Raw genomic sequence first — 22,791 nt, forward strand, 5'->3', positions numbered from 1 at the left:
CATCTGGCCCCTGTCCTTGTGTTCCGCTTTAAGCTTGGCACTCTGTCCCTCAGGCATAGCCCAGTCTCCCCTCTCCGGGAAGCCCCTGTGTTCTGGCCTTCCCTGGGCCCACCCTCTCTCCCACCCTGCCCTCCTTCACCGGCCAGGCAGGTTCAGGTGCAACTCCTCCCTCTTGGGTCCCTGGGGTCAAGCCTCCTCCGAGGTCTTCTGGATCAATGGGGTGGGATGGAGGAAGGGAGGTCAGCATGGCTGCCAGCTTCTAGGCAGAACTTGACCCCTTCTGCACACCTCACTCTCCCTGCCTTGATGTCCCTCTTTTCCAAATGGGGAATTTCCAAATGCTCCAGGACTGAGCATTTGTTTAGCACTTACTTTGCGCCAGGCACTGTGATGGCTGTAATAAATTATAGTAATAACAATAATGTCAATTTGACCATTTGTTAAACTTCTACAATATGCCAGACCCATATGCTAGGCGATTCAGTAATAACCACCATCATAACAGCACTGATAATAATAGTCAACATTTATTGAGCATTTTCTATGTGCCTGGTGCTGTTCTAAGAGCTTTGCCACAACACTTGGAAAAGCAGCCTTGGTCAGTTGCACTGCTTCGAGAGGTTCTAATTCAGGCAGGGGGTGGGGCCTCTGGCTAATCACGTACCGTTCCTGGCAGTAGGAACTGGGAACTGGGCAGAAACGAAGACAGGAGGCAGGGCCGTAGGCAGAAAGCAGGTAGCAAGCTCTCCCAGGCCTGGGTCCGTACTTGCTAGGGTCACACATCCCATCCACAGGTGGGTGGACTTGTACAAGTTCACTGGGCAGGCATAGTCACCATCGCTGCCCTCCCTCCTTTAGTTCATGGCTTCTATCCCCAGACTGAGCTTCTCAGGCAGCTCATGGGGCAGAGGGGCTGAATTCCCAGGGCCTGGAACCTTCTTGGGTCCACCAGTCACGCCCCAGTTGCCTAGCTCAGGAGCCACGCCCACAGGGCAACCTTTTAGCAGGGCTCCTGCCCTGACTCACAGCCTTCCAGGAGTGCTCAGGCTCTGCCAGCCTCACCCACCTGCCTGCTTGCTCAACCAACAGCCCTTTAGAAAAGGCTCCACCTTCCCCAACAAGACCCAGCAGGGTTCTCCCTGCTGCTCTCTGGTGTTTGGAGGTCTCTGCTCTGACCAGCATGTCCAGCATCCCTGGCTCACTCACACTTGCCCTGAGGCATCTCTAGGTGCTGGGAATCCCACTGCTGAAAGATGCATCTTTGGCATCTGGAAGGGTTTTGAGCCTCCAGGAGGTAGGCTGGGACTCTGAGACCTGAACTGAATGCAGGGTCTTCTGGGTCAGGTAAAGGTGGGGGCACCCTTGGCTGGTCTCTGAAGGTTGGGATCAGGTGAGCCCTACAGTGGTTAGAACAGCGGGCACAGTGGCCAGTGGCTCCTGGAGCTCTGAGGAGGACGTGTAGCGGCAGGGGAAGGCAAGTGTAAGGCGGTTCTGGGTTGTCTCCTCCTCCTGTCCCATTTAATCAGTTTGAGTCCATCGGTGGTAGGCTCCCACATATGATTTGGTCAAAGTGTTCTGCCCATGTGCTTCTGAGCAGCTAGACTCCAGGTATCTGGTAGGAGGGAGCCGCCGGTGCGTATGGAGGAAGAGAGAAGAGACTCTCAAGAGTCTGGCAGGGACAGATTAAACCAGCTCCTTAGAAACTTAGGACCTGGGGCCAGGTCTGCCTGGGCTCTGGGAGGGGTCTGGGGGCCAGAGCAGTGGTTGGGAGCCCTGCTAGCACTCCTAGAGATGAGGGAAGCCAGGGGAACCAGATGGGAAGTCAGGATATGGGGTCTGGGTGGGATCATGGTTAGAGACCTTTTGGACAGTGGGAAAGGAGGGGCTATATGCTGGCAGTAGATGTTTACCGAGCATCAGCTATGTACCTAGCCCCGGGCCCAGCTGGACATTGCCCCCGGTGGGCACATAGCCTTGACCTATGTTTACTGCAAGGACAGGGGGCTGGGGGCCTCAGCAGCCTGGTGGGGCGAGGGCAGTTGGGGGCCCCAAAGGCACGCACAGCACCAAGACAGCATGCTGGCTGGGGGGCCAAGCATTTGTTCTGGGGTCCAGAAGGGACAGGTAGTGGTCCAGTCTCCCTCTGCAGGACAGGACAGAGTGCTATGGGAGGCCCATGCTCTCCTTCTTGACCGGGCCCACGCAGTGGCCTGACAGGTAGCTTCTTTGTCCTTCCTCTGCTGCCTGCTGATGCTCTACTGTGGGGGAGACCCAATGCACTGACTGGGGGGCCTTGGCCAGACCCCTCCTTCTGTCCCTCCCTCTGCAGGTGGAACCCGGACAGGTGGGGAGGGAGGGACTAGCTGGACTGCAGAAGGCAGGGTGGTAGGGGGCTGCTGCACTTTCCAGGGAACCTGTCTTTGGGAGGTGAGGGTGGAAGTGGGCTTCTTCTGCAGACCCTCCCCAATGGATCAGGCCTGGCTACCAGCCTCGTCCTCCTCTGCTTCCCTTTTGTCCTCAGTGGAGGCCCCTGAGCAGGAATCCCCACAACAGAACCCTGTCCGCCCAAATCTGCAGGGGACATAGGGACTTCAGAAGAGTGTGGGGAAGAAGGATGGACAGCTTGAGTTGAAAGACAAAACTCGGGAACTGGATCATGGGGTCTGACTTCTTTCTAGCTCTGTCATTGACTTACTATGATCTTGGCCTGGTCCCTGCCTCTCTCAGCTCTGTTTCTCCATTTGGAGGTGAAGGACCTAAGTCAAAGTGTCTTAAACTTTAGTATTTGTTAAAATGCAGAGTCTGTTTCAGCTGATCTGGGGTGAGGCCTTAGAGTCCTCTTTTTTTTTTTTTCTTTTTTGAAGATTTTATTTTTAAGTAATCTCTCCACTCAACGTGGGGCTCGAACTCACAACCCTGAGATCAAGAGTCGCACGCTCGCTCTTCTGACTGAGCCAGCCAGGCGTTCCAGGAGTTCTTATTTCTAACAAGCTCCCACATGCTTCTGGTGCTCCTGGTCCATGGACCGCACTTTGAGCAACAAAGACTTAGTCCGTGCAACTTGGGCCTTCAGGACCCAGGGTCACTTGAGCCCTCTGTGACCTCACAAGGCATCCAAAGGAAGCCTTGGGATTAGCTCTAGGCTTTGGGCTAACAGAGCTGGCAGTGCTCAGGTTGAGGGGCATGGGAACTCCTTGAGCCCCCAGCTGAGGCTATGTTTGGGTAGAAAAGTCCCTTCTTGGCCATAGGATGATTTGACCAAGGGTTACTTTTGTCTTCGGGGGGTCTTAGGACATCTGCATTGTGAAGGAACACAGCACAACAACCCACCAGTTATCCTGAGGAGGTGGCATTTTTTTTTTTTTTAAGAGAGCACGTGCATGAGGGGAGGGGCAAAGAGGCAGAGGGAGAGAGTATTTTAAGCAGGCTCCACACCCAGCACAGGGCTCAGTCTCACCACCCTGAGATCATGACCCAAGCCAAAATCAAGAGTTGGACGCTTAACCGGCTGAGCCCCCCGGGGCGCCCTGAGGAGCTGGTATCCTTAATGAGGACAGCAGCTATCATAAGTACTGTACCTCACGACACCGAGAAGGGCAATGAGACCACGAGGTAGCTGGGCATGCTCAGCTTTAGCAGCCGCATGGCTGTCCCTTCCGTGGAAAGATCCCACACTCTCTCAGGAAAGAGGGAAGCAGGCAGAGCCAGCTGCCTTCCCACGATGGGCTTCCCTCAGCAGCCTGTTGACACGCCTTGGGTTAGGGCACACGTCATGGTGTGGTAGTTACTCAGTGGCATGTCTGGGACTCTTCGGAAGGGCTGGGTGGACTCCTATGGGCATCTCCCACAGCATTTTTGGCACAAAATGCCCTTGCCAATGCCCCACTAATCCTAGTGGTTTAGTGACAGGGATGGTGTTAACTCTAAGGGAACCTTGGGTAGGAGAGGGGCTGTGACAGGCGGGGATACTCACCACTATACTAACGGGGAAGGAGAGGGGCTGTGGAGAGAGGCCTCCAGCAGGTCTGGTTCCCATCCTGGCTCCAATCCTTTGCCAGGGCTTCCTCACCTGTTCTGGCAAGGAACGGGAGACCTAACCGGAGCATTCTGGGAGCTGCTGAAGTACCTCCATTCCTTTAAGATCCTGAATCTTCGGGGCCCAGAAGAAGATGCCAGCATCCCTGGCAGTTCCCGCCCCCATCGGGAGAGGTGGAGTTGAGGGGGTGCAGATCCATGCCTCGTGCTTCCTCTTGGGGGGAAGTTCCAGCTCTGTGGGGTCCACAGCTGCCATAGCAGCTCCACTTGAAGGGCCAGCTCCTAGCATGAGGAGAGGGGCTTAAGGGAGCCCCTTCTTTAGCATCTGAGAGGCTAAAGCATTTTGGGTGGTGGGCAGGACTTCCAAGCTGGGGACCCCAAGAACTGGGCCCTCTGGCCATTCCCTTGTTCCCCACACCCCCGCCTGCTATGGTTCCACTTCCTGGCTCTGCTGATGTCAGTTTGGGTCTCTGGATGGTCAGGGAGTCCTAGCCCTTGGCTCCACATGGCCAGCCTTGAGGACTGTAGGGGGCCCGCAGGTGAGGAGTACTTAGCTCCGAAGCTTGTGCGTGCACCTGTATCTCTGTGTGGGCGGATGTATTACATAGGCAGGTGTGTGCTGTGTGTCTGAAGGTCTAAAGGTACACAGCTGTGTGCGTAAGTGCAGAGTGTGTGTGTGTGTGTGTGTGTGTGCGTGTGTGTGTGAAGAAGAGGGTCAGAGTGCTCCCAGATATTCCTAAACTCTTGTGCACAGGTTCGCTTCTATCTCAGTGCCTGGGAGGAGCTAGCTTCTTAAGTAAGGGGATAGTGAGTTATTTTGCAAAGTGGATAGCAATCCCCTTAAGCCTTGGGTGCCTATCTGAAATCTGCAAGGGATTTACATAAATCGAGGCCCCGCATTTAGAGTGGGTTCCAAGTTTGGCGTTCCAGTGGAAGACCCTCTCCCAGGTCCTCATGGCGCTGTGTGCACAATGCCCTGGGTACTAGCCCACTGTCCAGCATGGGCTGAAAGGAGCTGGAGCAGTTTCAGCCTGTGCCAGCTCCCTGGGGGGGTGGGGGGTGGGCCGGGCAGGCTGGGCTGAGTGAACGGAGAGGGTGTCGTCAGTCTTGGGGGCGGGGGGAGGGAAATAGGAGATGAGGCCAGATCCTGCCTGGCGGGTCTGTCACCCTTGTCTCAGCTTACACTCCCAGGGAAACTGGTCGCCCTGGGTGGAGACTGGCGCCAGATATTAGGGCCCTGAGGATCCGGCCCCGAGCTCCAGGAAGAAGCAGGGCAGAGCGCGTGGGATGTGGTGTGGAGACACCCTTGGCAGGGCCCCTTGTATGAGGCTGGCCTGAGGGGTGCCAGAGAGACTAGGCTGTAGCAGGAAGCCAGGCCAGGATTTTGAGCTTCTGGTGTAGAGGGATCTCTGTGGGGGTCCTCATCTATGGGCCCTGGTGACGGGCCTTGGGTGCAGGCTCTTCAGTGTGGCAAGAAGAGCTGGCTGGGCCTTGGGGTCTGGTCTATTCTAATGCTGCCTGGCTGTGTGTGACTGGACAGCACCCTCTCTATTCTCAGCCGGCCCTTGGTCCCCTGGGGGCCCTTTCAGCAGTGATATGCCAGGATTCCAGGTGACCTGCCCCAATCTTGTGAGTGGAGGAGGATCTGGGGGATGCCGGGATGGGAAGGGGCTGCTGAGAGGCGTCCTGGCAGGTACTCTAGGGGCAGCACAGTGGGGAGGAGGGAGTTTCCTCTCTTGCCCTAGTGCCTGGTTCAGATGTTACCGATATGGAGACACAGGGAGGAGGTGATTCTGCTCCCCAGACACCGGTCAGCTGTCAAGTGCTGGCTGGGGCTCTCCACCCCCAATCTAGCTATGCTCAGGCCCCGGGCTCTGACACCCCAGAGCTTGCACACCTCCCACGCTGCGTTTCCTCTGAGGACTTCAGCTTACTGCCAGGCAGTGTCACCTGGGACCCAGAATCTGTCCTCATTGCCCATAACCCTCAAAAGGGAGAGGGGCAGAAGGTGGTGACTCCTTAGTAGCTCATAGAGGGTCTTCTGGAGACCCTGTATCTCAAATCCCTCTCTAACCAGAGGACAGCCTTTCGGGACAGCTGGCTTTTCAGAATCCTTGCTGCTTACCCTGCCTTCGAGGAGGAGCACCCTTTCTTGGTCTTCTTGTTGCGGGGTGGAGACCAAATCTTCCTTGTGAAAATCTCCAGGGAGTCAAGGGAAGGCACCAGTGGTGGTCCCCTCGTCTCCCCCGAAGCACCAGGTCCCAGCCTTGGGATCCCTACGTTCCCGTCTCCTGACCTTTGCCACTCCAACTGCTTGAGAGGTAGGTGCAGAGGGATGAGGCTGTGGAGGCCAAAACTCAGGCTAAGAAATCTATGGCTGGGACACTGAATACATCTCCTGATTTCATTGTTTCTTTGAGCTCCTTGGAGGGGGCCTAGCCTATCTCTACTAAACTAAAGGGCTTTGGTCCCATCCCACGAAGACTGGCCCACCTGCCTACACAGGTGGGGACAGAGGAGATTTGAAAGGCCTCTGGAGGTGGAAATTTAGGGCTCATGTGGCCCTGTCCAGCGTGCAGGCTGGGGCCTGGTGGGACAGCCTGCCCCTGGGGAGTGCAGGCCGGTGTGGACAAGGGCCCAGTGCATGGTCAGACAAATAACACACAGCTGTCCAGAACCTCCACAGCACCATTTATCCAGGCCCCATGGAGTTGAGTGCCCCCAGCTGCTCACCCCCCAGTCCTTGGGCGAGCACAGACATTGCAGCGGCCCCGGGCCTGAGACCCTGCCCCCTCCACAGCCCAGCCTGGTCCGGGGCCACAGAACCATACTGCCTACCTAGCCCTCAGCCTGTCAAGGTGGGGCTCTGGGTATGAAGTGGCCTCAGACCTTCCTCCATCCCACACTCTCAGGGGCTCCATCAGTCTGGGCTAGCTCGACACTGTGTTAAATAGCTTCCTCGCAATCCCCCTTAAATAAACCCATCCCCAGAACAACCCACCCCATCTCGCACCCTGAATATGTTATTCTACTGGCTTATGTCTCCTAGAGAGTGGAGGGGCTCCCTCCTCCTGCCCTCTACTCCAGGGAATACCATCTCCCTAAAAAACCAGGGGAAAAAGTTTTCCCATCAACTCTGGGACAGAGACAAAGGGAGGCCTGTCTTGGAGTGGAAAAGCCAGGAATCCCCGTCTATCTCCCCGACCCTCTCCTCTCCTTGCCCTTTTAGCAGCCTGGGTCAGCTGTGACTTACCCAAGATCACAGACCCAGGATCCAGAATCCTGACGTATCTAGGAGGTCACTCTGGTTTTGACAGCCCAAACTAGCTCCAGGGCAGGGGGACTGACTCCAAGCATGCCTCTGACCTTGGCCCGCCCCCTTGCAGTTCTCCAGGCACGGAGAAAGCTGGGGGGATTCCAGCTCTTGACTCTGTTTGGTCCCGGACCCCTGGGACTTCCTCCCAGCACCCTCCACTGCACATGTCCCCAGGTATCTCTGGCTCTCGGGATACTCAGCGCCAGGGCATGGGAGCAATGGGGCCGGGGCCCGAGCAAGCCTGTCCCCGGCCTGATCAGCACCTGGGCCCGGGCCAGGCCTCACACCCAGTACTGGCCGTTCTTGAGAGCAGGGTGGGGTGTCCGGCCGAACTGCAGCAGCTCGGGGGCGGGCTGGCCCCCTGCTGGGGGCGCCTGGCTGGGCACCGCTGTAAGCGGGATGGCTTGGCCCGGCTCTACCTTGCGGAAGGTCTCGGTGTCGCCGGCTAGGCCATTGCGGGGCTTGGCAGTCAGGACCTGGACGTCGTGCTTGCCCGTCTTGTTGCGTTTGCGGAGGTAGAAGAGCAGGGGCAGAATGAGCGCCAGGAGCAGGAGGACCAGGCACACGGGAATGATGACACTGAACATATTGGCCTCCAGGAAGCCCAGGAAGCCCCCACTGGCCACGGTGGGCACAGGGCTGGAGGCGAATGGGCCTGGCTCCCCCGTGGGGGTGCTGCTCTCTGGTTTCCTTGCTTCTGTCTGAGCAGGCTCGGGGAGACTGAGCAGGGCCACGCTGTAGGGTCGGGCCGCATTGTAAGGCTCAGTGTCAAAGTCCAGCGAGGCCACGGCGGGGGGGACACCCTGTGCCCAGAGCTCCAGAGTGAGACTGTCGCGCGCGGGGCCGGGGGACCGACCTTCCGGCCTGCCTACCTCCAGCCCCAGCCTTCCATCCTCAAGGTCCCGCTGGGTGAATTGCTCCACAAGCTGGCTGTCCCTGGGCTCCGTCCTGGCCCGGGGCACGCGGACCACGTAGCCATGCCGGGGTCCTGCCAGGAGCCGGAAACGGGGCACACTCTCCGTGCGGTTGGCCAGCTCGCCAGCATCTAGGACGGTGGAGTCCAGGCGCAGGGTGGCCCCCTGGGGCCACGGCCCACCCGCTCCCATGCGCAGCAGAGCCCTGACGGTGACGTTCACTGTGGCTGACGCGTTGGCACCTCGGGCCAGCGCCAGGATGCTGAAGTGGTCGCGAGAGGAGGAGAAGTTGGTGAAGGCAAAGACCACCTCCCCCTGGTCTACCTGGAGCTGGCTGAAGGTGGCGGCGGGCTGCCCGGCCACAAGGAGCTGCCCGAACCGGGGCCCCTGGGAGAGGTGGTAGGCAGCATCCGGCTCGTCCCGGTCTGACACTACCCGCAGCTGCTGCCGGCTCAGTGAGGAGCGCCCCAGGGCCTGTGGCACCTCTAGGGGCGCACGCAGCTGCACCTCGATGGCCGATGGCAAGACATCCACGGCCAGGGACACGAGCACGGGAGGGCTGGCCCCGTCGGATGCGCTCAGCTGCAAGATGCCGGCCACGCTGCTCCCGTTGGCCACGAAGGCCAGCCGCCCGGCGTCCACGTCGGCCTGCGTGAAGCGGGTCACGGGCCCTGGGCTGGCCCCCGCCAGACTCAGGAAGCCGTTGAGGGGGGCGCGCTGCACCTCGTACTCTATCTCCCCAGGCGCCGAGTCGGGGTCCACCACGCTGAGCTGGGCCCGCGAGACGGGCGCGCGGGAGCCCCGGGTGAGCTGGAGCGGCACCGACGCCTGTGGCCGAGGTGGCTGCTCGTTCACGTCCCGCACGGTGATGGCGAAGGCCTCTGAGGTTTGGGGTCCCGCCACGGAGGCCCCCGCCGGCCCCTGGAGGTGGGCACGGAATCGGAAGCCATCCTGCTGGGTGCCCCCGCCGCCGTGGGCGTAGGCCAGCTGCCCTGCAGCCAGCTCGGAATGCAGGAAGTGGGGCCGGCCGGCGTGGAGGGGCTCCTCAGACACCAACAGCTGGCCCCGGGTGGGGAACTGTGTGATTTGGAAGAGTACGTCATGCTCTGGGCGCTGGGGTGACGGAACGCTGGCCAGGAGGTTGGAGGCATCGAGGGCGGCCGTGGTGATCTCAGCCCTCTGGCCTTCGGGGACCCAGAGACCTGGGGGTGGGACGGAGGCTATGAAGGTCCTGTCCACTGAAGAAAGGCCTCAGAGCCTCAGACCAGGACCTCCACAGCAAGGTTGTGCCTTTTCCCGCAGACCAGGTACCCCAGGGTGGGGTTCAGGGTCCCCTGGAGGATGAGGATCATGTCTCCTCTCTGACCTCAAAGTGTCCCCACCTTCTCACCCTCCCTTAACTTCCCAGGTCCTGGGGACTGACATGGGAGCTGTTGACCCCGGTCTTGTGTCCCCTCCTCTCTGGACCCGCCCAGGGTCCCCCCAACTGTGCCAGCCCATCATGCGGTTCACCTTGGTTCCTCCAGAGGCGGCTGGGGCGCCGGGGACAGGCAGCCTCAAAAGACACAGCCACAACAAGGGTGGTGGCCACATCAGGGGCAGGGGGTGACGACAGCTGGAGCTGCAGGGTATCGTGGACCTCCCAGAAGGGCTCAGGAGGCATCGCGTGCTCATATAGAACATTCCCAGCATACACCTGTGGGGGCACCCCATTTTGGGATGAGAGGCAGGTTGAGCCCGTGGCGCCCAGGAGCCCCTTCCAAGGCTCCTTGACGAGCCCTCCGTGCCCAGCCTCACTCTCGGCTCTCCTGGCTCTCCCTGGCCCATGTCTGTAACCCGTGCTCTCCCTCACCAGTGGGTCACATGGGCAGTCATGTGGCAGTGAGGGGACTGGCCCTGGAGCCCGATGCCTTATCTGGGCTCTGCCACCTCAGGCAAATCACCTCACCTCTCTGAGCCCCCAGGGAATGCAGTATTCTATCGCTTCTGTCGACAGCTGGTCCTTTCACTTCTGCCCTGGGTCCCTGCCCCTCTTCCCCACTGAAGACACCAGTTTACCATCTTCCTTCTTTCTCCTATGGCAACAATTTCCCCCCAAAAGGGAACATTCCCATCATTACTCAACCATGTTATTCTCTCTTCCACTTCCATTTTTTTTCTTTTAAAGATGTACTTATTTATTTTTTTAAGAGAGAGCAAGAGCCTGTGCGTGTGCAGGGGAGAGGGGCAGAGAGAGAAACTCCAGCAAGCTCTGCGCTGAGCACAGAGCCCAACGCAGGGCTCGATCCCACGACCCTGAGATCACAACCCTGAGATCATGACCCTGAGATCGTGACCTGAGCCGGAACTGACTCAGATGCTTAATTGACCATGCCTGCCAGGCACCCCCTTTCTTCCCTCTTAAAGAAAAGACTCATGACTTCACTTTTTCCACCAAATTTGTCACCCCTCTCCTCCATTTTGCTCTCCATTACAGCAAAACTCCAAAAAGAATAGTCTATAATCTCCCGTATGCTGTCCTGAGTGCAGTCTACCCGGGCCTTTCCTCCTCTTCTCACCCAAAGGTGCCCACAGCATCTGCATTGTTAGATCCAATGGTGGGTTCATGGGCCTCGTGTTACTCACCTGCTTGGCAGCATTGGATATAATTGTGCATTCCTTCCTCTACCATCCGCTGGCTTCCAGCGTGTCCCACTCTCATGTTTTCCTCCTGCCTCGTTAATTGCTCCTTCACAGACTCCGTTCTCCCCCCTCTTCTCTCCACTGTCTATAGCTTGGCCTTTAGAGTCTTCTCCATCTACAGGCACATCCCACGTGTCCTCCTAGGTCAGCTCTGCAGATGACCCCCTTACTTCTATCTCCATCCCAGACTGCTCTCTGCCAAACTCCAGACTCACATTTCCACTTGCTTTCCGGCAGCTCGGTGTGGATGTCTAAGGGCTGGCTCAAAGGTGGCCTGCAGCAGACCCACTCCTGACCTGTGTACCCCTGCTCGTCCTCCTGCTTCACATGATGGCAGCTCTGTTCTTGCAGTGGCTCAGGCCCAAAACCCTGGAGTCATCCCTGACTCCTCCCTCTCTCCCATGCCATCACTTCTGGCCTGGATTATTGCCATGGCCTCCTGTGTCCCAGCTTTGGCCCCTGATCCCTCCCCTACAGTTGTTCTTAACATTGAAGCCAGAGTGAGACTTTTAAAGTGTAAGTTAAGGTTACTGTCCTTCTTGCTCAGATAGTACAGCGGCTCCTCCTTTGACCACAAAGATCCCACTCTGACCCCTTACCCTGCGACCTCGCCTCCTACCCACTGCCACCATACCTGCTGTTCTCCAGGGCTGTATGCCTGGTAAACACCTGGGGATATTCCTCACTTATGCTCCCTCCCCCTGCTAATCCAAATGTGTCCTCGTGGCTTATCTATTTCTTCTTCTCAGAAAAACAGGGCTGTGCAATACTGAGATGGAACCCAGGGTCCCAGCGTGTGGGAGACTCTAGGACCGCAGGGTAGTGATGACCTGGTGAGCAGTTCCCCATCTAACACGGGAGCCACCCACATGCTGAAGGGGGATCACCTTGGTTCTAAAGGGGGAGCAGAGCCTGGGTGAAAGGGGTGGCTACTCCTCAGCTGATTGCTGTAGGAGGGAACAGAGCCTTTTAAAAAACTGGAAATCACAGGCGCCTGGGTGGCTCAGATGGTTAAGCATCTGCCTTCAGCTCAGGTCATGATCCCAGGGTCCTGGGATCGAGCCCCATGTTGGGCTCCCCGATCAGCGGGGAGTCTGCTTCTCCCTCTGCCCCTCCCCCCTATTTGCACTCACTCTCTCAAATGAATAAATAAAATCTTAAAAAAAAAAAAAGAAACTGGAAATCAGGCTTTTGTGTGTGTTTGTGTGTGTATGTGTGTCTATGTGTGAAATCCCCCAAAGGTTATATGTTGACCATTAATTTAAAAATATTAAATGCCTTGTGCAGGCCAAATAAAACACATCTGTGGGCCAGATGTGGCCCGCAGGGACTGTCAGCTGTAACCTCTGGCCCAGGCTGAAGGGTGGCAGGAAGTGGAGACCCCCAGGAGTGGGGTGGGAGGATGGATGCCTGCAGGAACTTCTGTGGATGGGAGGTGTCTGATTGGGGGTGAGGCAAATCACAGGCAAGATGGGGAGGGGTCTCTGAGCTCTGGGAGCAAGCGGTGTCCTCTGGTGAGAGAAATCTTGGACTAGCAGTCAGAAGCCATAATCCTGGTTTTGCCTCTTACTAGCCGTGTGCTCTGAATAGTCACCTGATCTCCGTAAGCCTCAGTTTCCTTGTCTGCAAAACGGGACACCTGATCCCTGCCCCACCCAACTCAGTATTGCAGGACAATGGTGCTGTCAAGACACGACCCAGTCCTGCCCTGCCCCTGCCCCAAAGCCAGGACAAAGTCTCTGCCACGAAGCCTCTTCCCAGCTTCCCAGGGTGGCACTGCCATCCTGCCCCCCTGGTGGCCATTCACGTTCATCCCACGTATTGCTGGGGTGTGGGGAAAGCACTGTGGGTGGGGGCGGGACCCTGAGGGCCTCGTCCTCTTCCCTCCCCCTTCCTGGGCATCCGATGACAGTGGCTCCCAGGGACTCAGGGTGCTTAGCTGCTGCAGCCACCACCCTGCTGAATCCCTTATTGTGGGAAGGAGATCTGGGCAGAAGCCAGGGGTTCATGAGAACAGAAAACCTGGGCCCGGGGGATGCCGACGTGAGACCTTTTGCCGTGTACCCCTTGTTAGAGCCACCTCTTTCACTGATGCCTGAAAGTTCCCCACCTGCGCTACCTTTGGAGAGAGCCAAGGCTGCCAGGCACTCACAGTAAGTACCTCCTGCACTTGGAAGGGGTGTTGATTTTAGCGATGGCTGCCCGCCCCCCCCGCCCCCCCCTCCCCTGCACAGTTGGCGCAGAGGCTCCCAGCAACCTAGCAGTATACCTCTTCCCATGGCTAAGAGTTCTAGTGTTTAACCGGTGGCCTCTGGCATGCTCTGGACAGCTAGGCCCTGAAGAGAGATGGCAGCTTCACTCCCACTTCAACCTCTTCGGCTGCCTTCTGTCCACTCATCTGCTCCCAGGATCCGCTCAACTTCTTGCAGCCTTCTGACCTGAGCCCTAGGCTCACATCTCTCACAAGCCCAACAGCTGCCTTCATGTCAAATTCCACCCCTGAACCAAGTACGGCCCCTCACTAGCCACGGGGGTATCCTAGTGTCCCTGACTCAGAGCACCCTCTCCAGCTCCTAAGGTCCAGCTGAGGCTTCTGGAAGCCATGCCCCAGGACCCTATCCCTGCTCTGGGCCGGGATCTCTCGCACCCTCTGCCTACTGGACTGGTGGCTCCCGCAGGGCAAGGCAGGCACAGCCTGGGCCATGGTGGGGCCAGGGAGTGTCTGCTACCCACGATGTGGGAGCGGTGTCCACGTCCACAGGCAGAGCGGGCCACCCGGGGCTGAATGGAGTCTACGTGGTGGCTATAGAGAGCTGGGCCCTTACCTCGGCTTGAGTGAAGCTCACCAGGGCCTCCCCAGTGCTGCCCTGCTGGGCATGGAACAGCCGGCCCAGCCGGGGGCCCTGCACCACACGGTAGAGCAGGTGCCGGGGGTCGGTGCCTGCACTGGAGCTGGCTCTCAGGCTCTGGCTGCTGAGCGGCTGGACCGACCCTGTGAGAGGCAGAAGGGGCCTGTTGGCCTTGGACCAGGAGCCAGGGCGAGGTCTGCGACTGCTGGCGAAACAGCGTGACCCTGGCGTGTCACCTGGCCTACAAGGCATGCCGTGCTTGGCAGACCCACCTGGGCACACGGTCAGTGTCCGGCTGCCCTCCAGGGAGAGAAGCAGCTGCTTCTGGGCCGTCACTCGGAAGAAGTGTCTGGGGGAAGTGTGCTCCCCGTCGGAGAGGCTGAAGCGGAAGCCGCCGTCCAGGGCGCCTGCGGATGGGGGTGGAGTTGGGTCTCGCTGGCCCATGGTGCCTCCCCATCCTCAGGGCACCGCACCTCTGAGTACCCACCTCTGTGCGAGAACAGCACGAGCCCGCCGTCTAGCTGGGCCTGGGTGAAGCTGTGGACCTCGGTGCCTGGCGCCGCCCGCAGCACCACCCGCCCGTTGCTGGGCTGCTCGATGGTGTAGACCAGGTCCTCCGGTCCTGAGTCGCTGTCTGTGCCCCTAAGGGCCTCTGGAAGGAAGGGCACCGTGGCCCCCTCCCACATCTGGGGACACAGGCCTGTGAAGGTTCTGTCCCCCCCACGCTCTCCCACCTTGCTCCTCCCTGGCTCCGAGGCCATCACCATCACACTGCAGCTCAGGCCCGGGCCATGCTGGGCTCCCCCTCACAAAGGGCCCTCCACCCCATTCACCTTCCCCTGTCACCCCAGGGCCCAGGCTCCCTTCTCTCTGCCCTAATCCTGCTTGTCCTGCAAGGCCAGCTCATGTCCCCGACGTCAGCAAGCCCCCAGCTCTTACCCTCACCAAGTTCTCTCCCTTCCGAGAACTACCCCCACCCCAGCCCTTACTGACTGTGCCGCTATCATTGAGTGGCTCTGTCTCACTGGCAGGGCGGGGGTCTCCATTTAGACCCTCCATAGTGAGTCTGGGCATGGGCTGGGCACACTCCGGGAATGGTGAGTTTGCCTCTCCAGGATGCTTATGAATGGGCTCCCCTTCCAGGTGAGGGAGGGCATGGGAGGCACAGAGGCTGGAGGGGCTGAGGGTTGGCCCCTGTCCCTTGGCATGGAAGCAGCATGGCCATGAGGGCTCAGGTGTTTTCAGTGCAGTCCCGAGGCCCAACCAGGTCGGGGAGGGGTGTGGGCAGCCCCTCCCCATGCTCAGAGCGAAGAGCAGCCCCCCTCGGCCTCCCGCCTGCCAGCAGGGCAGGATCCCATTTCTGGGATCCTGTTACGTGACTCTGGCTGGGTCAGCAACTTGGGCAGCCTCGGGGAGGGGCTCCCATACAGAGAAAACCGAGCCCTCTGGGATTCCAGGGCACCTCCTCCCAGCCCCAGGCTACCCCCAGGCCAAGCTCCGGAGGGGGGACCACCGCGTGGAGTGCCGGGCTCCTGGCACAAACACGGTGGACAGCATCACCTGCTGGCCAAGATGTCACACAGCACCATCTGCCTGTGGTTCCAGGGCAGCCGTTAGCCCGTTTGCCCACCACTCTGCTGGCCTCCCCACCGCTGCACTGCTCCCTCAGGTACATCCTCTACCATCAAAGGTGTCCAGTGCCTCATATCACAGACAGCCCAAGTCAGCTCTCTTCTGAATCCTTCCATGGCTCCTGTTGACCCTAGAAGCTGGCATCAAGGCCCTGCCCATCCACTATGTTGTGTGATCTTGGTCAAGCCATGCCCTTTCTGTTCCACCAGTAACTACCTCTGTGATCGTGGAGAAATGTTGTGACCTGCCTGGGCCCCAGCTTTGACCTCTGCTGAGTGAGGTCCCTGCTGTTCTGTGGGGATGTAAGGGGCAGGAGCTCGGGAAGCCAAGGTGTGGCCTTCACCGGCTGTGGGTGCAAGTGAGGAGCTTAACCACTCTCTACCTGGAGTCCACCCTTAAGGGCTTGAAAGAACTTTCTTCAAGAGTTCTGGTCCTGAGCCATAGAAAAAGCCTCCTGCTGAGGGCGAGTCCAGGGAACAGCAGGGCCAAGGATGGCCATTCACAAGGCTGCCTGCTGCACTTATAAGTCTTCAATAACAAAGTCTCATACCTGTGTTTTATTTTCAGTGCAATAACTCTTCTCTCTTCCCAACAACCTAGTGAGGCATGTTTCCTTCAGAGAAGGAAACTGAGGCTCAGAGAGGGGAAGCTATGTGCTGGGCCTCTCTTTGGGAAGAGATGTAGGAGGTAACCCCAGGCTGCTCTCACCTTCAGGCCTGTGTTTTTGGTGAGGATGGGGGGTTGGTCGTTGACGGGCAGGATGGTGACAGTGAAGGCCACAGGATGGCTCTGGCGGTCCATCTCTGAGGCATTAGCCACCAGGACGAAGCTGTCTGTCAGCGTCTCACTCCCATCGTGCACATAGCGGATCAGCTGCTGTTCCACCTGCAGGCAGGCCCAAGGCTGAAGGTCAGGCCCCAGCAGGCCCGAGAGCGGGGTGAGTCTCAAGCCGAGCACCTTTCTTGCTCTGCCTTTGGGTGTGGGGGGAGCCTGACTCCTTCAGAGCTTCCGTTCCTGCAGGTGGAAATGGGGACAGCCATTTCTCCCAGAGTGAAGGACCGAAGGAGTCAGGGAGATGGGACAGTCATTTCCAGTTGCCCAGAGAGGAGGGAGTGACGTAAGGGATCTAAAGCAGAGGCCTTCCCTCCGTGGGAACGCCCTGTCTCCTGTGGGCTGCTCGCCCAGACGGGGAGTGCCCACGGCTTCCCCCCAGCCCTGCGCCCAGAGCTGGGCTGCACGCCCAGGGCCTCCCTGAGAGCTGTACCTCTTTCCAGGAGAAAGCGCTGAGGGTCCCATCTCGGGGACCGTCCTCTCTCCGCAGGGCCCCGTGCTGGGGTGGCTCTAGCACTTGCAGCTCCAGGCCTGGCAGCGCGGGGAAGTAAGGCCCGGTGACTCGGAGCAGCGGAGGGGCCAGCGTGCGGGCGCCGCCCTCAGGGACGCTGAAGTTCTGCGTCTGCAGGGGGATGGCAGCAGGCAGCACCTCCAGCTCCACGCGGACACCCTCCAGGGGCGCACCCAGGCCTGAGGCCACATCCAGGGAGAAGGCGTCCCTCCAGGCCTCCGGGCGGGAGTGCAGGTACAGGACCCTGCCGGCATCCACCGCCTCCTGAGAGAAGCTCTGCACCGGGTCCAAGCTGGGCGGCCCGGCCGCCGAGGCGCTGTGGGACAGCATCACCAGGTAGCCGGCCCGCGGGGGGGTCTTCACCGAGAACACAATGTCAGCGGGTGCCACTGCCTCCTGGGCTGCCTGGTTAATGGAGGGTCACAGAGGGAGGCTGTCATGGTCCCTAGGTGGCCAGAACAGGCTCGGTCTCCCGGGGAGGGCCGCAGACACCACCGCTTGCTTAGACGCACAGATGCGCTCTCAGGCTCACACACACACCACCCAGACATGCAGCTGGTCACGGGGGTTGGGGGTGGGGTAGGGGGGTGGGGGCTGTACCCTCGTGCTGCCCCCACCCCGTCACATGCCCCCAGATTCAGTGACACAGATGTGCAATGTCAGCACACACTGATGTGTGGACACAGACACACACGTACATCTCACACGTAACACGCCCTTGTAACACGCGTGCACACGCACATACACAGAGGCAGCCCCTGCCCCCGCTATTGCTACTCTTCACCACCAGAGGGCGTGCCATCCTTCTGAGAGGGACGGGCGCCACACACTACAGGCTTTACAGGGCGAGAAGACCCAGGTCCTGCCCAAGGGCCACTGCGGGCTCCCTCACCTGATGGGCCAGCTACAGAAGGCTACACGTCACCCCCAACTCACACTCCTGATCCGGTGCCTTTGCCTGGAATACTGTCTGTATTCCAGAATTCTGTTCTCTCTGCCGGGAATACTGTCCCCTCATTCCCTGCTACTGAAACCCCAGACTCTTCAAAGCCTGGCTCAAATGATGCCTCCTTCAGGGCAAAGCCTTTCTGATGCCAGACATGTTTAGTCACAGTCTGCCCCCAAATCCGGACAGCCGGAACCACTCAGAAGGGCTCAGAAATAGGCAGTGTGGCAGAGAGGGCAAGGGCTGGCCTGAGGTCACACACTGGGTCAGTAGGCCTGCTGGAAGGCCTGTGGTTGCTCTGTGAGGTTCCTGGATGGTCAGCAGCTCTCCAGGTCCTGAGCCTGGACTGGGGTCTGGGAAAAGAGCTGAGGACACGGGAGCCTGGAGATCAAACAAGTCTGTCTCCAAGGCCTCTGGTCCTCAAAGTCTATACCCATGAAAATCTCCCAGGGAGCTTATTATTAGAATGCAGATTCTCGGGCTCCACTTCAGAGATTCCTCGGTCTGGGTGGGGCCCGGGAACCCGCACGGTCAGCACAGCATGTGCGTGTGTCCACCTGACGTGTGGAGGCACACATAGCTCGTGGGCAGACGCGCAAAAACACCCCCAGAGACTCTCAGGCACGCCCCAGTGCACGTGTGCAGGTGCAGACCCAGGGCGCGGACAGACGCCTGACCTGGCAGTCACCTCAGGCTCATCCCCGAACAGCCAAGCACACCTGGCAGGAGGGCTCGTCAGAAGGGCCCCCTTCATCAGGCCTCTCACCTCTGCCCATCCCCCGGCCCTTTACCTCCAGCTGATCCTTTCTGATCTCAGCCGCCTCCCCCTGGAAGACGTAGATCTTCTTGTGCTGGACCAGATGCAGTGGGGCCAACGGCCCCTCTAGGGCAATGGTCACTTGCAGGGTGGCGTCTGTGTGCACAGGCCCTGCCTCCACAGAGAAGGCCAGGGTGTCTCGAGGGCTGAGGCTGCCGTCGTGGCTGTAGAGAATGGCCCCGTCCAGCAGATCCTGCTGGGAGAAGGCCGTGGCTGGCTGGCCGGCCCGGAGCAGCTGCCCCCAGTGTGGGCCGGCTGTGACACGGTAGCGGACCTCATCCCCACTGCGGATGTCGAGGTTGGTGTCCAGGTGGAGCACAGCGGTGTCAATGGTGCCCTGGCCTCCTTGAGGGACCACAAGGCTGGAGCCATTGGCCACGTGGAGGTAGGGCTCTGAGGCCTGCACCTCGAGCAGCGCGGTGGCCTGGTGCTGCCCATCAGACACCTGCAGCTGGATCCAGCCGCGGTCGGCCCCCGAGTGCACAAACAGGACTCGCCTCTTCCTGAGGTCCTCCTGGGTAAAGCGGTAGATGGGCCGCGTTGGCTCATCCACGGCCACGATACTGCCAAAGAGGAGGTCCTTGCGGGTCAGTACCAGCTGAGCATCAGCAAAGCCGGAGTCGGCATCGCTGAAGGCCACGTCGTCTGTCGTCAGCAGCCGCTGCCCAGCCCGGGCCACGTGGAAGATGCGGCTGATGGTCTGCACGGGAGCATGGTCGTTTATGGGCTGGATGGCCACGCGGAAGACGCCCCGCACCTCCTCCCACGCCATGCCACCGCTGCCCTCACTCTGGCGGGTCGCCACAAAGGGGATATCGTCTTCTGTGGTCTCGGAGTTGTCGTGCTGGTAGACCAGCCGGCCCTGCAGCAGGTCCTCGTTGGTGAAGGATGTCACCGCGGTGGTCTTGTCTTGTGCCCCCCTCCAAACCAGCCTCCCGTGGCGGGGCCGCTCCATGACCTCGTAGAGGTAGTTGGCACTGTTGAGACTCTTGACGAAGAGGTGGTCAGCAGAGAGGGTGCCCTCGCCACCCTCCGGCACCGAGAGGAGGATGTTGGTGAGGACGGGAGCGTCCGGGTCACCACCAATGTGGATGGGGAAGGTGTAGAGTGGGGAGAAGTGCGGCGGGGCTGTGACACGGAAGCGGAAGTTGTCCTCGACTGTCTCTGAGGTGCGGGCTGTGGCCCCATAGGTCACCCGGCCGGCCTGCAGGTCATCCTGGGTGAAGCCCTGCCCGTCAGAGAGCCGTGTGCCCTGTAGCCGAAGATTGCCCTTCCTGGGGGCCTGGACCACCTCATAGTGGAAGGTGCTGGGGCTGGGGCTTGCCTCCTCCTCCAGGGTGGCCTCCAGGTGGGCTGTGGTGAGCGCCTCCTGCTGGGTGTTCTGAGTGCGCAGCGGCTCCAGCCGCAGCAGCCGCACTGTGGCTCTCTGGATTGTCACTGGGAAGGACAGATTGCTCAGGGTCTCCTGGCCCACCTGCACCTCCAGGGCCAGCTTCTCCGTGGTGTCCTCGGTGCGATGCTGCGGGTCAGTGCTCAGGTATCTCACGCGGCCCTGCTCCACATCCCGCTGCTGGAATGCCTGTGTGACCCGCCACTCGGCACCCTCGGCCCCACCTGCCCCCTGCTTCTGCAGCTCCCCGAACTGCAGGGCCTCGGTGACTCGGAACAGCACGCTCACATCCTGCCCCACGGCGTTGGTCTCCACTGACAGGTTGGTGGGCAAGACAGGGGCAGCGGAGCCCTGGGCCAGGCGCAGCCCTGTGTTGTGGCGGATCTGAATGGTGGGCCGGACAGCCACCACCTTCAGTGTGGCGGGAGGGCTGGCCTGCAGCCCGTCACTGACCCGGAACGTCAGGTCCTGGGCTGGCCCACTTCGGTGGACATAGACGAGGCTGCCCGCCTCCAGCTCCCGGCAGGAGAACTCCGTTGCTGGCTCCCCAGGCTGGTCTCGGCGCTCCACGGGGAGGCCGGTGGGGGTGCCAAGGAGCTGGAAGGTGAGGCCCTCGCAGGCAGAGTCTGGGTCGTAAGCCTGGAAAACGTCGGGCCCCAGTGGCTTCTGTGTGTGCTCCAGGATCACCATGAGGCTGCCGTGTGGGAAGATGATACGGGGTGGGTCGTTGACGGGGTTTATCTGGATGGGCAGGATGTAAGTTTGGCCCCTCCGAAGGCAGGAGGGCACGGGCCCCCTGGCTGTCACGGACACCTCCAGCATCAACTGGTCGGAGGTGTCCTCAGAGCCATCATGGACGAAGCGGGCCTTGCGGTTCACCACGTCCAGGAGGGTGAACATTTTCCGTACCTGGGCACCGGGGATGTCTAGCTCGAGCTCACCGTGGCGTGCCCCGCGGCTCACGCTGAACAGCACCTGAGATTTGCGGAGCTCGACCTCGCTCAGGTCCAGCGTGGGCTGCACGTGCCGCCATTCGAGCCAGGCCGTGCCACCCTCGGCCACCACCAGCGGGCTGACGGTCAGCAGCTGGGTGAAATTGGCAAAGATAGGAGGCAGCCCTGGTTCAGGGACGCAGGGCTCAGGCAGCTCCACGGCCAGCCAAGCGTCAGGTGCCAAGGTGGAGAGAGCTTCATATGGGCCATAGGGGTCCTCCTCATACTCGTCTTCCTCCAGCCTGCAGCCGGCCGCCATGCCGCGCGTCAGCAAGGCTTCCCGGAGTCCCTGCCTCTGGCCATTGATGCTGAGGTCCTCCATGCAACCCAGCAGCGAGGCATTGACGGCCCCTGGGGCCAGGCCCAGGCGGTGTTCCTGGAGATGGCGAGAGGAGTCAGTGTCCAGCCCCCCCAGGAGGAGACTGCCACGTGGGTCCAGATAGCTGAAGACCCCACGGTTGGAAGTCCGTGTGGGGTACTGGTCCACGGAGATTTCCAGCTGGTGAGCATCCACGTGGACGCTGACCTCATGGGGTTGCCCATCGGCCACGGGCACGCTGTTGTGGAGCAATACCGTGCCCTGGCCCTTCTCCACCACAGCCCGCAGGTGGCCCTCAAATATGTCCACGTAGATGAAATCCCCATGCCGGCCCCCTGCCTGGAAGGCCAGGGGTGCCTGTTGGCTCCGAGTGGTGAGTATAAACTCCAGGGTGCCTTCCTCCCGAGTGCTCCAGGCAGGGAAGGCAGCCAGCGAGTGGGGCCCAGAGAAGCCCAGAGCCACACTGTCATCAGCAGAAAACTCTTCAGCGCAGCCCTCGTGCACGCCTGGGGTCAGTGGTCGCAGCAGGTTGCGGCCATTGAGGGTGGCAGCGTGGAGACAACCCCTCAGGGGCCTGCTAGCTCCCTTCAGGTAGGACAGGCTAAGGCTCCCAGGGCCCCCCAGGAAGATCCCGTAGGGGACCTCCAGGGGAGCCCCCAGGATGGGGGCTGAGGTGTTCAGGAGCCCATCGACGGACATCAAGGCCTCACTGTCTGAAACGGTCAGCTCCACGGTGTGGAGGGCGGAGTTGCTCAGCAGAGTCTCAGCTGGGGTCTGCAGCCTCAGCTCCTCCTCGCCCAGGGTGAGTCTGACCTGGGGAAAGATGGAGGAATGGGAGTGGGGGCAGCACTTTGAGTTCATCTGCTTCTACTGTTAGAACATAGCGGGTCTGCCACAGCAAAGTGCCCAGAGTGGAGGTGCTGGGACAGGGGCTTCTCAGGCCACCACTGTCTCCTTCCTGCCACCTCTACTCATCCCCCAAACACTCACCAAAGTGATCTCTGAGTCAGGTCTAGATGGGCTCTGGGGTTCCTGATGGGAATCAGAGAACTGGCATATAGCATGATGCTTTCCTAGAGATTCAGTCTGCATTTTTTACTCTCCCCAACTTTCCTATGGGGGAGATCCACCAGAAAATCACCTTGGCATCCAGAAGATTCACCCCTGGAATAATGAGCACCTGGGAATCCCCTGAACACCTTGGGGCCACAGGGGCAGCCAGGCTCACTGCTCAGGGATGGAGAGCCCAATTCCGGGTGCTCTCTGTGTTGAAGGTTACGTAAAGAAAAGCTCCTGGATCTGGGATGAGGGATCCTTGGGGAGAGGAGAACGCAGTTCTGTCTCTCCAACGTTGGCACCAGAACTGGCTCTGGTGTGGTGTTCCCACGACCGGATGGTAGAATGGGTGGTGGCAGAGTATGGGAACTGGAAGAGCAGAGCACTAAGAACTGTGGCCTTGGGAGTCCAAGTACGGAGCACCTCCACAGGGCTGAGGCATCCCGGTACCTGGCGGAGAGCGAGAGCGTCAGGCCTGGGCTGTACCTGGCCTTCGCTCAA

At 59.9% G+C, this 22,791-nt stretch overlaps 2 protein-coding genes across 5 annotated transcripts in view; one reads left to right on the top strand and one right to left on the bottom strand.

Annotated features, from left to right (window-relative positions):
* Positions 1 to 22,791, top strand: part of SNX33 (sorting nexin 33) — a 69,442-nt gene that overhangs the window by 23,968 nt on the left and 22,683 nt on the right. For 2 of the 4 annotated variants that reach the window (XM_081831450.1, XM_081831449.1), the window contains exon 2: positions 13,022 to 13,100. The exons of the other annotated variants lie outside the window; for them this stretch is intronic. In XM_081831450.1, coding sequence (XP_081687576.1) covers positions 13,022 to 13,100 — 79 coding nt within the window. The remainder of the gene's footprint in view (positions 1 to 13,021; positions 13,101 to 22,791) is intronic. 4 annotated transcript variants of the gene reach the window in all.
* The window catches only part of CSPG4 (chondroitin sulfate proteoglycan 4), a 41,792-nt gene continuing 19,509 nt past the window's right edge, over positions 509 to 22,791 (bottom strand). The window contains exons 3-10 of the mRNA XM_006744442.3: positions 18,508 to 22,047; positions 16,693 to 17,175; positions 16,137 to 16,313; positions 14,284 to 14,482; positions 14,069 to 14,203; positions 13,773 to 13,939; positions 9,778 to 9,961; positions 509 to 9,467 (exon numbers count right to left, since the gene is read on the bottom strand). Coding sequence (XP_006744505.3) covers positions 7,633 to 9,467; positions 9,778 to 9,961; positions 13,773 to 13,939; positions 14,069 to 14,203; positions 14,284 to 14,482; positions 16,137 to 16,313; positions 16,693 to 17,175; positions 18,508 to 22,047 — 6,720 coding nt within the window. The 3' untranslated portion in view covers positions 509 to 7,632. The remainder of the gene's footprint in view (positions 9,468 to 9,777; positions 9,962 to 13,772; positions 13,940 to 14,068; positions 14,204 to 14,283; positions 14,483 to 16,136; positions 16,314 to 16,692; positions 17,176 to 18,507; positions 22,048 to 22,791) is intronic.

Source organism: Leptonychotes weddellii, chromosome 9 (genome assembly GCF_054177405.1).
Source record: "Leptonychotes weddellii isolate Sample4059 chromosome 9, ASM5417740v2, whole genome shotgun sequence".
Classification (NCBI taxonomy): domain Eukaryota; kingdom Metazoa; phylum Chordata; class Mammalia; order Carnivora; family Phocidae; genus Leptonychotes; species Leptonychotes weddellii.